The sequence below is a fragment of the Coptis chinensis genome, chromosome 6 (genome assembly GCF_015680905.1).
Source record: "Coptis chinensis isolate HL-2020 chromosome 6, ASM1568090v1, whole genome shotgun sequence".
Lineage (NCBI taxonomy): Eukaryota > Viridiplantae > Streptophyta > Magnoliopsida > Ranunculales > Ranunculaceae > Coptis > Coptis chinensis.
The window spans coordinates 100,284,929-100,298,402 of NC_141461.1; the positions used below are offsets into that span (position 1 = coordinate 100,284,929).

Sequence of the window (13,474 nt, forward strand, 5' to 3'; positions counted from 1 at the left end):
AGGAAAAAACTCACTTGTTTTGTTGTTTTCGGCTTCTTGATGCAGTTTTATGGTCGCGCTATAATAAAGTCACATGAGTAAACATTTTGAAAGTTACAAGTGAAACAGGAACAGGTTTTCAGAAAAGAATAACTTAAGGAACAAGTTTCAAGGTAACTACAACACTAAGCAATTATCCTCTGCTTTTGACTTTACTTTGCAATGCATAATTCTCCGGACTGCGCTTGGTATGAAGTACTTATAGCAGAAGTTTGTTAGTTTAGATAAATTTTTTTTGTCATTTTTTTTGGGTTGGTAGTTAGCTCCACAAACCTAACCGTGTTGCCACTTGCCACATTCTAGCTGAAAACACTTTTTTTTTAATTGGCTAGTCTGTTTTAAATGAGATCAGTAATTCTTTGATGCTAGCGGAATTCGACCACCCCAGCAGTTAAAAAACTTAATGGTAGTTTGCATCGACATTAAAGCGTGAGATAAAGAAAATTGTAACTAATACATTCATAAAGGTGAGTATGGTCACAATCTGAGTACTTTCATGCTGATACCGAAAGGACCTAAAAAAATTATGACTATATTCAGCGGAAAGGCAAAATCAGGATAAGGTTGGATGAGCTAGAAAGGAGAAATGACTGTTACAAAAAAGGAAATGACTGTTCCAGACATCAAGTTTTCGTAGGAAAAACTTTAATTCGACACACAAAAACATTTCTACGTTAAGACTACCAACCCATGTGAGCTTAAGCTTTCGAACCTCCATAATCCACATCCCACACTTTGAAGTCCCCACGCTATATCTAATCCCCATAAACAGACAAAAAAAAGACGTCCATTCAAAATGTATCACTGCATTCCATGCATTGATGCTGACATTGTTTTGGTGTCTTAAGCCTTAAGGTATACTCTAATTAGTCTCTTTAATCTTCATTATCTAGTTAATCTCTTTAATCACGGCTCATGGCATGCATAACAGACATGAGATGTTAAACATAATCTATGATGACATTTGAAGGCATTGTTTTGAAACCGTAAATCATATCCGATTTCAGATCAGCCTTTAGATATGTATCTATTACATTACACATTTTCTTTTCGACTTGTGTACTTGTTAACAATGTCGCCAATGCTGTGTGATATGAAGTGGATTACAGTGGAAGAGTGGATGACCTTCAGATGCATGTCAGCATCTAAAATTGACCCCTTCGCGACCACATTTTTGCATAAACAAGAGAAGATGGAAGATTAGTGTACGTGTGTCGGTCAATTTTTACAAAGGGTCATTTTCCATCTATCTACTTATTGTTGCGTAGTTAATAAACAGAAAAGAACCCATAGGCCATATCTGCTATGAAGACATTTTGATTTTCTACAAGTTTCGCGAACATCAAAATGCTACTCCAAGTGGTTGCATAACAAAGCAACTACTTATCTCTGTGGCTACAACATTGCATAACTAGCATGTCTCGTGCAGTTGTACCTATAACAGAAACTGTTGTGCAAGAGCAGAAGCACAACCGCGCAGGAGAATCATATGACCATAACTAGTAATTATGCAACTGCAGGAAACAGGGAGATGAAGGATGAAAATGCAACATATTGTTACTAATCTCTGATTGATGAACTGAATGCAGAAGCCAATAAAGAAAAGGACCATTAGAATCTAAGGACCAAAGTATAACCAATCAGACTGCAATTAGTGCTGCTCACATGGCAGGTGATTTGTGCTGTTTAGATCTACATTCTACAGAAAGTAATCCACACACGGATTAATTAAAAGCACAACGCACCTCAAATAGTGTGCCACGTGGCATCATTAGGACATTTGTATTGAAATTCTCTCACTTTGTTTGGCTTCATAACCATCCCACTTTCCTATAAATCTGCCTAACCCTCCTATTTATTCTTCCCCCACCTATCTAATTCTCTCACTCACAGCCTTAGGAAGAAAACAAAAAAGATAGATTTAAGTATAGGAGAAACAGATTCCATAGGGCGTTAGTTGCATTGCATGTGCTTGTGAATCACTGAGCCACTTTAAATCATATAATTAGAGCACCGACCTTCAACTACCAGTAAACTTCTGTATAAATAAAACATTCTTTCCTTCTAGCTGAGTCTCCCACTTAATTCATTCTCTTGTTGACTAAGAGAACTCTTGATCTTATTCTTGTTGTGCTAATTAAGAAGTATAATGGGTGAAGAAGCTAAACAGGTGAGTGAGCTGTTATTATTGCATAGTTCATCTTGTTATTGCTTTTGTTAAGGTTTTGTATTGTTTAAGTGATCATGAGGTTGTGTTATGTTGATATGTGCAGGAGGAAGTTGAACCAGAAACTAAGCCAGAAGAGAAACCAGGAGAGAAGAAAGAAGAGAAAGCAGAAGAGAAGAAAGATGAGAAAGCAGAAGAAAAGAAAGAAGAACCAAAACCACCTTCCCCCGTTGTCTTGTATGTAGACTTACATTGTGTAGGTTGTGCAAAGAAGATAGAGAGATCTCTTATGAGAATCAGAGGTATGTGCTCTTGTCGCCCTTGTAGTAAGGATTTGTGTGTCTCATATATAGTTCATTTGATATTAAGGCTTTTTCCTTTGTTGTTGGTTTACAGGAGTTGAAGCTGTTGCTATAGATATGGCACAGAACCATATAGCAGTAAAGGGTGTAGTAGATCCTCAAGCTCTGTGTACGAAGATACAAAAAAAAACAAATAAAAGAGCTACTATCTTGTCTCCATTGCCAGCTGCAGAGGGAGAACCTACACCCCAATTGGTTCCATCACAGGTCTCTTATTCCATCAATTAAACAGAAAAACAAAAATAAAATGAAAAACGCTATGTAGTAATTAATTATGGCTTTATCTGAGACTAATCTTTGTTTGCTTTTATTGTTTTCAGGTTAATGGATTAATCACTGTAGAACTGAATGTAAATATGCATTGTGAGGCTTGTGCTCAACAACTCAAAAGGAAGATACTAAAGATGAGAGGTACAATCAAAGTATCCTCCTTTCGTACTTTGTTACCTAACGGTTTTATCTAATGTCTGGAGTACTTGACGAGATCCATTTTCAATAATTCCATATACATAATTGCTTAGTTATAGTTGCTTCATGCATGAATGGTTAATCTGATTATATATGTTTTTGTAACTCATTCATGATGATATTACATTAGTTCTAGGTTCTAATAATCACAACTGGTTACACAACCAAGATTGGGACATGCTAATAGTCTTATAACACGCATTATATATCCACTATACATGAAGTTACAAATTTTAGTGTACTGGAGCTTAATAGTAACCAATTAACCATGTTTTGTATCTTAATTAATCTAGTTGTGACTAAAGGTTTCATATATGTTTGTCCACCAGGTGTCCAAACAGCCGAGGCGGATTCATACACAAGCAAGGTGACAGTTACAGGGACTATGGACGCTCAACGCCTTGTTGATTATGTCTATAGACGCACTAAAAAGCAAGCCCGGATTGTTCCTCAACCCCAACCAAACCCTGAGCCCAAGCCTGAACCAGAGAAGGGGGAAGAGAAGAAAGAAGAAGGTGAAAAGCCGGCAGAGGAGCCCCCAAAGCCTGAAGAGAAGAAAGAAGAAAAAATGCCGAGAAAAAGGAAGACAAGGAACCAGAAGAAGAAAAGAAGAATGAGGAAAGTGCTGAAAGTAAAGAGGGAAATGCTAAAGAAGAAAAGGTCGAAGAAAGCAAGGAAGAGCACAAATTGGATGAGCTCAACATTGAAGAAAGAAATGCAAGAATGATGTATTACTATCCACCTCTTTATGTGATTGAGAGAATCCCACCACCTCAGATCTTCAGTGATGAAAATCCCAATGCATGTTGCATCTCATGACCAGCTTTAGAATGAAAGTTAATATATATAATAACTTAGAAGGTAGGTAACAACCTTCATTCTCTTGTATGAAAAGAATAGATTCTAGTTTCTAAATTTGTTTTAGAATACACTTTTCCTAAACTTATACTACAATCTATTGTTAGTTGTATAAAGAAATAGTACTTGTATCAATGTAATAACGATCTCTTTCCGAAAATGATGAGCATGAGCACAATTTGGTCAACCGAAAAAGACAGAATTCCTTCCCTCCCCGAATCAGCGTATGAGCATGGTGCTAACTGCTAAGTCATTGGATTTGATAAGCAAGTAAAACTGCGGGCTACTCCAATTTCGAAGTGTGTCCCACAATTTAACAAATAACAAGTTAAATGAACATTTTCAGGAAACAGGTTGCATCGGCTGTTGACTTAACTAGAAACCTTACTGGACTATATTGATCAATACATTTCCTAATAAACTCAAAAAAGAACTAAATTATATATTTTTGAATATCAGAAGTTACTAATACACAATTGCGAAATTGAGGGTACGTTCAGTGGTGAACTTCATATTCTCTTACAAGATAAAAGTAAGTCAAGACATGCAGTATTCTTTCTAAAACGATGAATGGTTGAGACTTGAGACTGCAGCTTAGACGAGTTTAATTTGTCAGTTGGCAGCAGTCCTATACGCAACTCCGAAGAGCGAAGACATAAAATTGTGGTGAATTGCTCATATGATTCTTTCATAATCATTTTGATGGCACGAAGCCACAAACAATGTGGACAGCCATAGTGCCTGACAGTTCTCAATTGTCCTATGTATGTATGACGCCTTAGCTCTCTATCTTTAGGGAGCCCATCTATAAAACAATACAGACGTCTAATCCTACTCTGTAGTTCACACTCCATATCCTTACGTTACATACTGCCCGGCTCTGTACCTACTTGAACATATAGGCATACAACAATCTTGTCGGTTTTCCATTGAGGTGCCTAATAGGCAACGCGCTTGGGAAGTTGCATGCAAGCCAAAGCCATATATGGCCTATATGTATGGGTGACTTCGGATCGGATCGGATCGGATTAACCTCTTTCGGAATTTTTCCAAATTTTTTTCGGAACCTAATATGCTAGCCAAATCCGATCCAATTTTTTTTCGGATTCAAAATATATTTCCAATTTGAAACTTTCGAAATTTCTGAATAATTCGGAAATTTCGAATACTTGGTAAATTTTCAAAGATCTCTTTACTTTCAATTATTTTGGAATATCATATGCAAATGTTCATTGTAGGGAGAAAACCATGTCCACAACACCAATGTACCAACAACAATACGCGACTTGTTTCTTGAGAAAACCCATTTTCATTCAAACAAGTGATCCAAAAAAAAATCGAAAAAATAACTTGCGTACCACCAATAGCAAGCATTGCATTCTCGTTGAGGTCCGGGTATTTGTAATGTTTCAATCTTTTTCATGTGTGGAAATTGAAGCCGTGAAGTGTCCGCATAAATAATGGATTATGGTCTTGGACTCGAAAGTAGCTTTACACAATATTCTATCTATTGAATTTGGCTTTTGAATTGGTCCGAAGTCATTGTATGACTCAAAGACATTTTTTTCATATCATTGTTGTTATGGCAGACGGTGTAATGACCGTAGAATGGTCCAATTCAAGTGGGGAAGTAAGCGGTTCTGTTATGTTTTTGTTTTGTTTTGGAAGTAAAAAACTAGAAAATGAATGAACGGTCGAGATCTAATCAAGTGGATAGTGAGAGAAGTATATATTTTCTGAATAAATTGGCAATAATATCGAAAATTTTGGAATTTTTGGATCGGATCGGATTTTAGAATTATATTCAAATCCGATCCAATTTTTTTTTTCGAATTTTCTAAAATCGGAAAATCGGAAAATCGGCCCATGAAAACTACACCCAGAGCCAGACCAATTTCGGGTCGGATTTCGGAAAAATTGGAAATTCGGCAAAAAGAGACACCCCTACCTATATGTTAGAATTAACATCATAGAGGCGGATATAGGGGTGCGTGTCCGGAGGCCACAGAAAAATTTCACTTTCACATAACTAATTGTTTAGAAAAATCTTAAAACTATAAAGACTTGCATTTTAATTTTTTTAGCAAAATTCCACTATCGCACTCCCAAAATTTTCACAACTATAGTAAGAATATTATCAACAAAAGAAATAGTATGAAAAAAAAACTAATAAAAAACATTCCAATAAACTAATTTTTTTTTACTTTTCTTTTTGCCCTTACAAAATTATCATTTATCATTTATTTTGAGTTCAAAACCATTAAAGATGGACAAATGTGTCCTAAAAGTCTAAAACAAATAGCAAAAGCCCAAAGCCCAACCACTCAGTTTGTATAATTATAATCACCCATAACAAACTCGTATGCTCTCATTCTTTTCTTTCACTCTCAATTCTTAAACAAACGGTAGATCTCAATCCAAAATAAAATAAAAATAAATAAATAAAACAAAAAACAAAAAACAAAATTTCATAAAGGACTTGCGGTGCAACGCAGCTTGTTACATGCTTGTCCTAATTATTTATAAAACTCATTATCATTAACAATAAAATTTCAACTTAAAAAAAACAAAAAATAAAACAAGGTATTTTTTATTTTCAAATGTTAATATTTTATAAGTCTATATAACATAACATTATAAGTCTATATAATGTTATATAGACTTATAACATTATAGGAAGTTAATAATTTGTTGAATTGTTGTAGACTTGTGTACTAGATTATGTAGATATATATAGACATAGTAGTATAAATTAATGAGTTAAGTGCTTAAGTAGTTAATTTCATCAGTCCATATTAAATTCTTAGTAGTCAACGCACTCTAGTTTTGTGAATTGAAATAAATGTATAATTTTGTTGATCTTCATTATTTAGACCTCTGACAAAAAAAAAATAAAAAAATTGCATACGGTTTTTTTTTTTGTGGTGGGGTGTGCACATAATCTCGCACCCCTTGATTAGAATTCTAGCTCCGTCCCTGATTAACATTAATGACGAGGTTCACTTCCGCATCTGGTGGAGATTCCTTTTTTCTCTTGTGAAACTAGCTCATAAACAAAATAATAACACCGAGACCGATGATACCGAGACCAGTTCACTCGTAAAATGATTTCAACTTTTCCTCTCTCAATTTCGTTGGTGAAATAGTGAGATCTGATTGGGGTGGACCTGATGATGATTGTTGTGGGCAAATATCGTTAACCTGATGATGATTGTCGTGGACAAATATCGTTCAGATTCCCTTTCAAGAACAACGCGTGCATCCCCAACAAATTCCCATAACTTCTCAATCCCTTTATCTCCCACATAATTTCCTAAATGAGTAGGACTGTTACTGACTAGCTCAACCATCTCCATTAGAACTCTTAGGCTGAGTCCAATAGCTCCATATCCCCTTAAAAGTATAGCTAAAGTCAACATTTTACTCTCTATCATTAATTTTCTCTGTATATATACAAAATATTTTACTCTGTATATATATAGAGAGTAAATTAAAAATAGAGAGTAAAATCTTTTGTATATATACAGAGAAAATTAATGATAGAGAGTAAAATATGTTGACTTTAGCTCTACTTTTAAGGGGATAGAGAGCCATTGGACTCAACCTTAGAGAATTCCTAGGTGGAGGCATCAATTGCATATTTGTTTCTATCATTTTTGTAATTTCGCCAAAAACCATTTCTAGATGGAGGTAAATGTGGAGGTATCAAATTTGCAGTTTCGGATGCAGATGCAGCAGTGACAATATTGCACACCATGGCCAATGTTAAGTGATTTATTATTATTATTATTATTATTATTTCAATTTGGGGCGACATTCCCAATCTGACGCGATAAAGTAGTGTCGCAGGTAGTAGGTCTTACTCCAAATTTGCAACTGTTATTTGCTTCTATCTAAAATTGGTTAAATTTTGTAAATACTTACCTCAAATTTTAGCCTGAAACATATAGTTAATACCTCCACCACCTAGAAATGCTCATAAGACAAAAAAATGTGTTATATACTCATGCAACTCACACCTTAGCGTGCTTTGCCTGTTAGCATTTCCACTTGACTATGTCTTCATTCCAGTGATAGATTTACAAAAAGTTCTATAAAGAGTGGGAAATTAGAAAATAGTATCACGTGAATGTTTTACTTAAAGCTTAAAACGTATGGATTAGTTGACAATGACCCTCCTTTGTGCGTGGGTACTGGGTACTGGGCAGTGTAATGTGTATGGTTTAAAGTAGCATATCCACGTTAGCAGTGTTGGGCGTTTTGGGAGTCCTTATAAGTTGAGTCAGATCCAATAGAATGAAGGACCCACAAAACATGTGAACCAAACGTGGCTAATCACTTTTCAAAGACTGGAAAGTACCATTTATCTTACCATAGTACCATGCCGCAGCCCACGTGATATACAGCAAAGGCAAAAAGGCAGAAACCAAAAGAACAATTGACAGTGTTAAGTGTTAGAGTTCTTGTAATCCGCGACGGTGGGGCATGGAGCCAAAGAAGGCTGACGAAGTGTCCCCCGGTTTGCGGAGATCTATTAATTCACAAGAACCAAATTTTTTTTAGGTTTTCTATACTATAAACATACTATTTTCATATATAAATAAAATATAAAAATGTTGAAACCTAACTAAGTCGTTATCTTTCCTTATCTTTCCTTTTCAACTTTCTTTTTGATTAGCTATTATTAAATTTCGCTCATAACAAAAACAATTTTGTATAATAGTTGGGCTCGGTTTTTAATTTTGTTGAAGTATGTAAAGTATCCCACGTTTTTATAAGTGTGGATACGTATTTAGGATTAGTTTCTGTTTTGAGTAGTTTGACACCCAAGTAAGTCAAGTATAAATAGATAAAACTATGGGTAGAGTATTAACAACTCTTTAACCCTATTATTCTAGCCTCCATTATTTTCTATTATTTTCTTTCTTGGTTTTCCCATTACAAACATATTTAAACTCTCCTAGCATCACTACTAATATGGTATCGGAGCATCAGGTTCAAATCTAAGTTTAAATGGTATACTTGGGAGGTAACCCTCAAAATAAGTATACAAGAAAAAAAATCAATTCTTTTTAAGTTTTTCAAGATATAGTGTTCAATTCAAGTTTTAATCTTTCTCACGAAGTTTTTCTTCTTTGGTTTTAAAGTTTGTTTGAAGAATGCTTGGGAGAGAGATCCGAAGTTTCTCAAGATATTAGTTTCTTAGTATTGTTTAAACCTCATATCTCCTTATTCCGCAATCTCTGTATCTCGTAGTATCTGAAGTTAGTATTAGACGAGACGCACACGCGCTCGGTTTAGCCTTCTGATAGGCGTGCACGCACTCTGGGCTTTGTATCTCGCAGTTTCTAGTGGAAGGCGCGCTTACACGCCGGTTTAAGCCTTCCTAAGCTAGCGCAGCACGCTTCCAGTCAGTTTAGATCTCTCAGATCTCGCATTCTTTGGGTTCAGATTGTTTGAAGTTCTCCACTTTGGTATCTTGATTGGAGACTTCTATTTCATCTTGGTTTTCTCGACAACTTGCACGTTTCAGACACTTTATTACAATGATTGGGTTTCTTGATTGAAAGTATTGGTTTGCAATATTGATTTCGACGGCAAGGAGAATGTCATCACGTCCTTGTAAGTTCCACATCTTTAAAGAAATTGTTAGTTGTTACTATGTGCTTGAAATCAGTAGTTGGATTGTTTGATGAGAAGTTCGAAAAGATTATTTGTTTTGTTTTTATTGGATTTCTCTGGAACCGTATGGGCATCATGCAAGGGGCGTCTACACTCTTGCAGTGTTTCTGTGAGGGGCGCCCGCCCTACTTCCTCAAGCACTCGAATTTTTTTTTGTCTCCTAGCATGATTGGAGGGGTGGTATTGTTTGTATGTCGTTATGAATGTTTGAGTTTCTAGCTTCCACAATTGGTATTGATAAACAGAGTATTCGTTGGGTATTGGCTAGTTGGGTATTGGTTGGTTGCATAACTTTAGGGATAATTAGTTTATTTATTGGGTTGGTATTTGGGTTTCTCTGTTTCAAGTTTAAGTCGGAATAGACAAGTCTTTGTATGTTCTAACTCGGACTTGTATATTCCAACTCGAGGGGGAATAGGGAGATATGAAGACATTCAGTAGTATATGAGGCAAGGAGAATATGGAGACGTATGAGGAAGAGTACTCATGTCTCCATATTCCATCATGCCTTAGCAAACTCACTTCATGAGGGCATCGCCCTCATACTGAGGCATATCCATCAGGGCTTTTACCCTTTGCATCTCAACAAGATGACATCCCCACTATTCAGTTCTTGATTTAGTATTATTAGGATAAATATCAAGCCTAAATTGCATTATGTTTCGTGTAGCAGATCAAGCCTAAAGCCTAAAACCGCATTATGTTTCGTGTAGCAATCATGCCTAAACCTGCAGCTTATCGATGATTCGTGTAGCGATCAAGCCTAAACCGCACGTATGTTTCGTAGTAGTCATGCCTAAACTGCAATCTTCAGTATGTTTCAGGTAGCAGTCAAGCCTAAACTGGACTCTTCAATATTCAGATAGCAGTTAAGCCTAAACTACACGTATGTTTCAGATAGCAGTCACGCCTAAATTGCACGTATGTTTCAGGTAGCAGTCAAGCCTAAAATCGCACTTTTAGTATTCGGTGTAGCAGTCAAGCCAAAACTGCACTCATGGTTTTCAGTATTTAGGAGTACCTAGAACAGTATTTTGTTGACTTAAATAGCGATATTGATAGTAGCAGCCAAGAAGTGCATATCAAATCACTGTTATTGTTTGCAATTTATTATGACAAAACATAACAAATAATGGAGTGAACAACAACCAAGTAGCGTGCCATCAAACCCGGTGTTATGGTTTCAAAGATGTGGATCGCGGGTACACCTTCAAGATTCGTGTTAGGCCATTGCATACACCGACAGTTTCACTTTCTAGAACATCTCAACAGTTGTTCGAGTTCTTCAACTAAAGACAGTTCTATGTGAAAAGGGGAGAAGTATTCTTATAGTATTCTTATCGTTTATTTTTGCAATCCAATCTGTAATTTGCATAGTTTGCGTAATTACAGCTTGAGGGGGAGTGTTGAAGTATATAAAGTATCCCACGTTTCTATAAGTGTGGATACGTATTTTGGAGTTTCTGTTTTGAGTAGTTTGACACCCAAGTAAGTCAAGTATAAATAGATAAAACAATGGGTAGAGTATTAACAACTCTCTAACCCTATTATTCTAGCCTCCATTCTTCTCTATTCTTTTCCTTCTTGGTTTCCCCATTACAAACATGTTTAAACTCTTCTAGCATCACCACTAACAAATTTGCTTATTTGAGCGTTGAGACTATTATTCTGAACACTTCATCTATCAAGTATCAATGGCGAATCGAACACGAATCACATATGCAAGAGTGTGTGTGGTTGTTGATACGGGTTGGATTTCCAACATCCACTACTGTTAAACTAGGAGAAGGGAATGATGCTGACATTGGTTTGGATTATGATTGGGTTCCAGAGAAGTGTGAAGCCTGCAATATTTTTGGGGATTTTTGGCAAAAGTCACCCTTGAACTTGCCCCCGATAACCACTTACCTCACTAAACTTTTTTCTAAGCGAAAAAAACCCTCAACTTGCTAATGCCAAATGCAACTGTTAGCTGGGTTGCTACCGTTAGTAAGATATGACATATTTTGTTATATGGATGACGTCATATTTAATTTTTCTGGAGTGGTGCGTGCCCCTTGACGAGTTGGATAGTCAATGCCAACTCAGATTAGTCAAGTCAAAATCCCCAAATTGAAACCCTAGTTCTCATTTCTCCAGTCAAAATTCCCACACCCACAAAATTAAAACAAAGCCCACCCCAATAGCCAATAGCCAATAGCTTCAGACGAACTCTTCTCTTCTCCAACTCCAAACCCTATCACAAATTTCAAACCCTAGTTCAATCAAAATCCAAAATCCAAAATCGACTATGAACACCTAAACCCACAAATTAAAAACCCTGGCTCCATGGAGAAATTATACCTTTTACAGATATACCATTGGGGGGGGGGGGGTCGGTTTGAGAGTAGTCCTAGCTTATAGTATATTGGGGGGGGGGGGGGGATGTGAAAAGCAATTATGGATATTTTCCAAATAGCTTGAATGTTTTTACTCAAGGAAATGGTAAAATGATCGGGTATAATGTCAATAGTTGTAAGTTGTACTATAACAAATCTGGTTTATGTCTTGAAGAGGGGATGTGAAAAGCGATTATGGATATTTTCCAAATAGCTTGAATGTTTTTACTCTGAAGGAAATGGTAAAATGACTGGGGTATAATGTCAACAGTTGTAAGTTGTACTATAACAGTCCTGGTTTATGTCTTGAAGAGGGTTTGAGAATGATTTTGAAAGATAACGATGTTAATGAGATGTTAAAACTAACGGATATTTTTGCACGCATTGATGTTTATGTTGAACACATAGAACCTGGTGAGAGTGGGAGTGAAGAAGACAGTGATGAGTATAATGACTCTGATAGTGATGTGGCTAGCTTAAACCATGTCAGTGATGATGATGATGAACTAATTGAGGTGAGGAAGAAATTTATTGAACTGAGGAATGCTAAAGATAAGAAGAGAATCAGTCCTGGTGAAGGTGTTAGTGGTGGTGATGGCCTGGTGAAGGTGAAGGTGTTAGTGGTGGTGGTGGTGGTGAAGGTGAAGGTGTTAGTGGTGGTGTTGGTGAAGATGTTAGTGGTGTTGGTGAAGGTGTTAGTGGTGGTGTTGGTGAAGAGGACGAAGTTTTGGAAGGTAACAACATTGGTGACTTTGAAGATAGTGATTATAGAGACTCAGATGACTATGATAGCCCTGTGGAGACTGATGATGATGGTGATAGGGTGTGCATTAAGAGAAAGAAAGCTAGTTGGCCTGTGTTTGATTCAAATATAGATATGAAATTGATTGAACCTGTTTTGGGGATGAGGTTTTCTAGTAGAGATGAGTTGAAGAACTGTCTCAAGGACTATGGAGTTGCAAATGGCCATCCTATATTCTTTAAGAAAAATGAAAGTAGGAGATTAACAGCTAAGTCTGCTGGATGTAATTGGAGATTGCATGCCAGTCCTATGCAATGTGAGAATAGCTATCAGATAAAGTCCTGCAAGAGTGTGCACACATGTGTCAGAGATTTCAATGCAAAAGTTTGTAATTCTAGATGGCTTGTAAGGAAATATCGTCAGGATATACTTAACAATCCAAAGTGGAAGTTGGCTGACTTTAAGCAAAATGTGTTGAACACGTACGCAACAATCGTTTCAATGAGTTAGTGTTTTAGAGCTAGGAGGATGACATTGGGGGAGATCAACTCAGTGATGCTTAAGCACTATGCCAAGCTTTGGGACTATGCTCATGAGATATTGTGCAGAAATCCAGGGAGTACTGTTAAAATTCATTGTGAAAATCCCCATATTTTCCAAATAATGTATGTTTGTATTGATGTTTTGAAAAAAGGTTAAAAGAAAAGTTGTAGACCTGTGGTTGGGCTTGATGGATGCTTTTTGAAGGGTCATATTAAAGGTGAACTGTTGACAGCTG

At 36.4% G+C, this 13,474-nt stretch overlaps 1 protein-coding gene across 1 annotated transcript; it reads left to right on the plus strand.

The window, feature by feature from the left end:
- The first annotated feature begins 1,924 nt into the window (after positions 1-1,924).
- LOC147496146 (heavy metal-associated isoprenylated plant protein 9-like) lies at positions 1,925-4,014 on the plus strand. The gene is given in 6 exon segments (XM_086564945.1): positions 1,925-2,209; positions 2,313-2,508; positions 2,603-2,775; positions 2,889-2,979; positions 3,366-3,601; positions 3,604-4,014. Coding segments are annotated over 6 exon segments (969 nt in total). The 5' UTR covers positions 1,925-2,188; the 3' UTR covers positions 3,856-4,014.
- Positions 4,015-13,474: the final 9,460 nt, after the last annotated feature.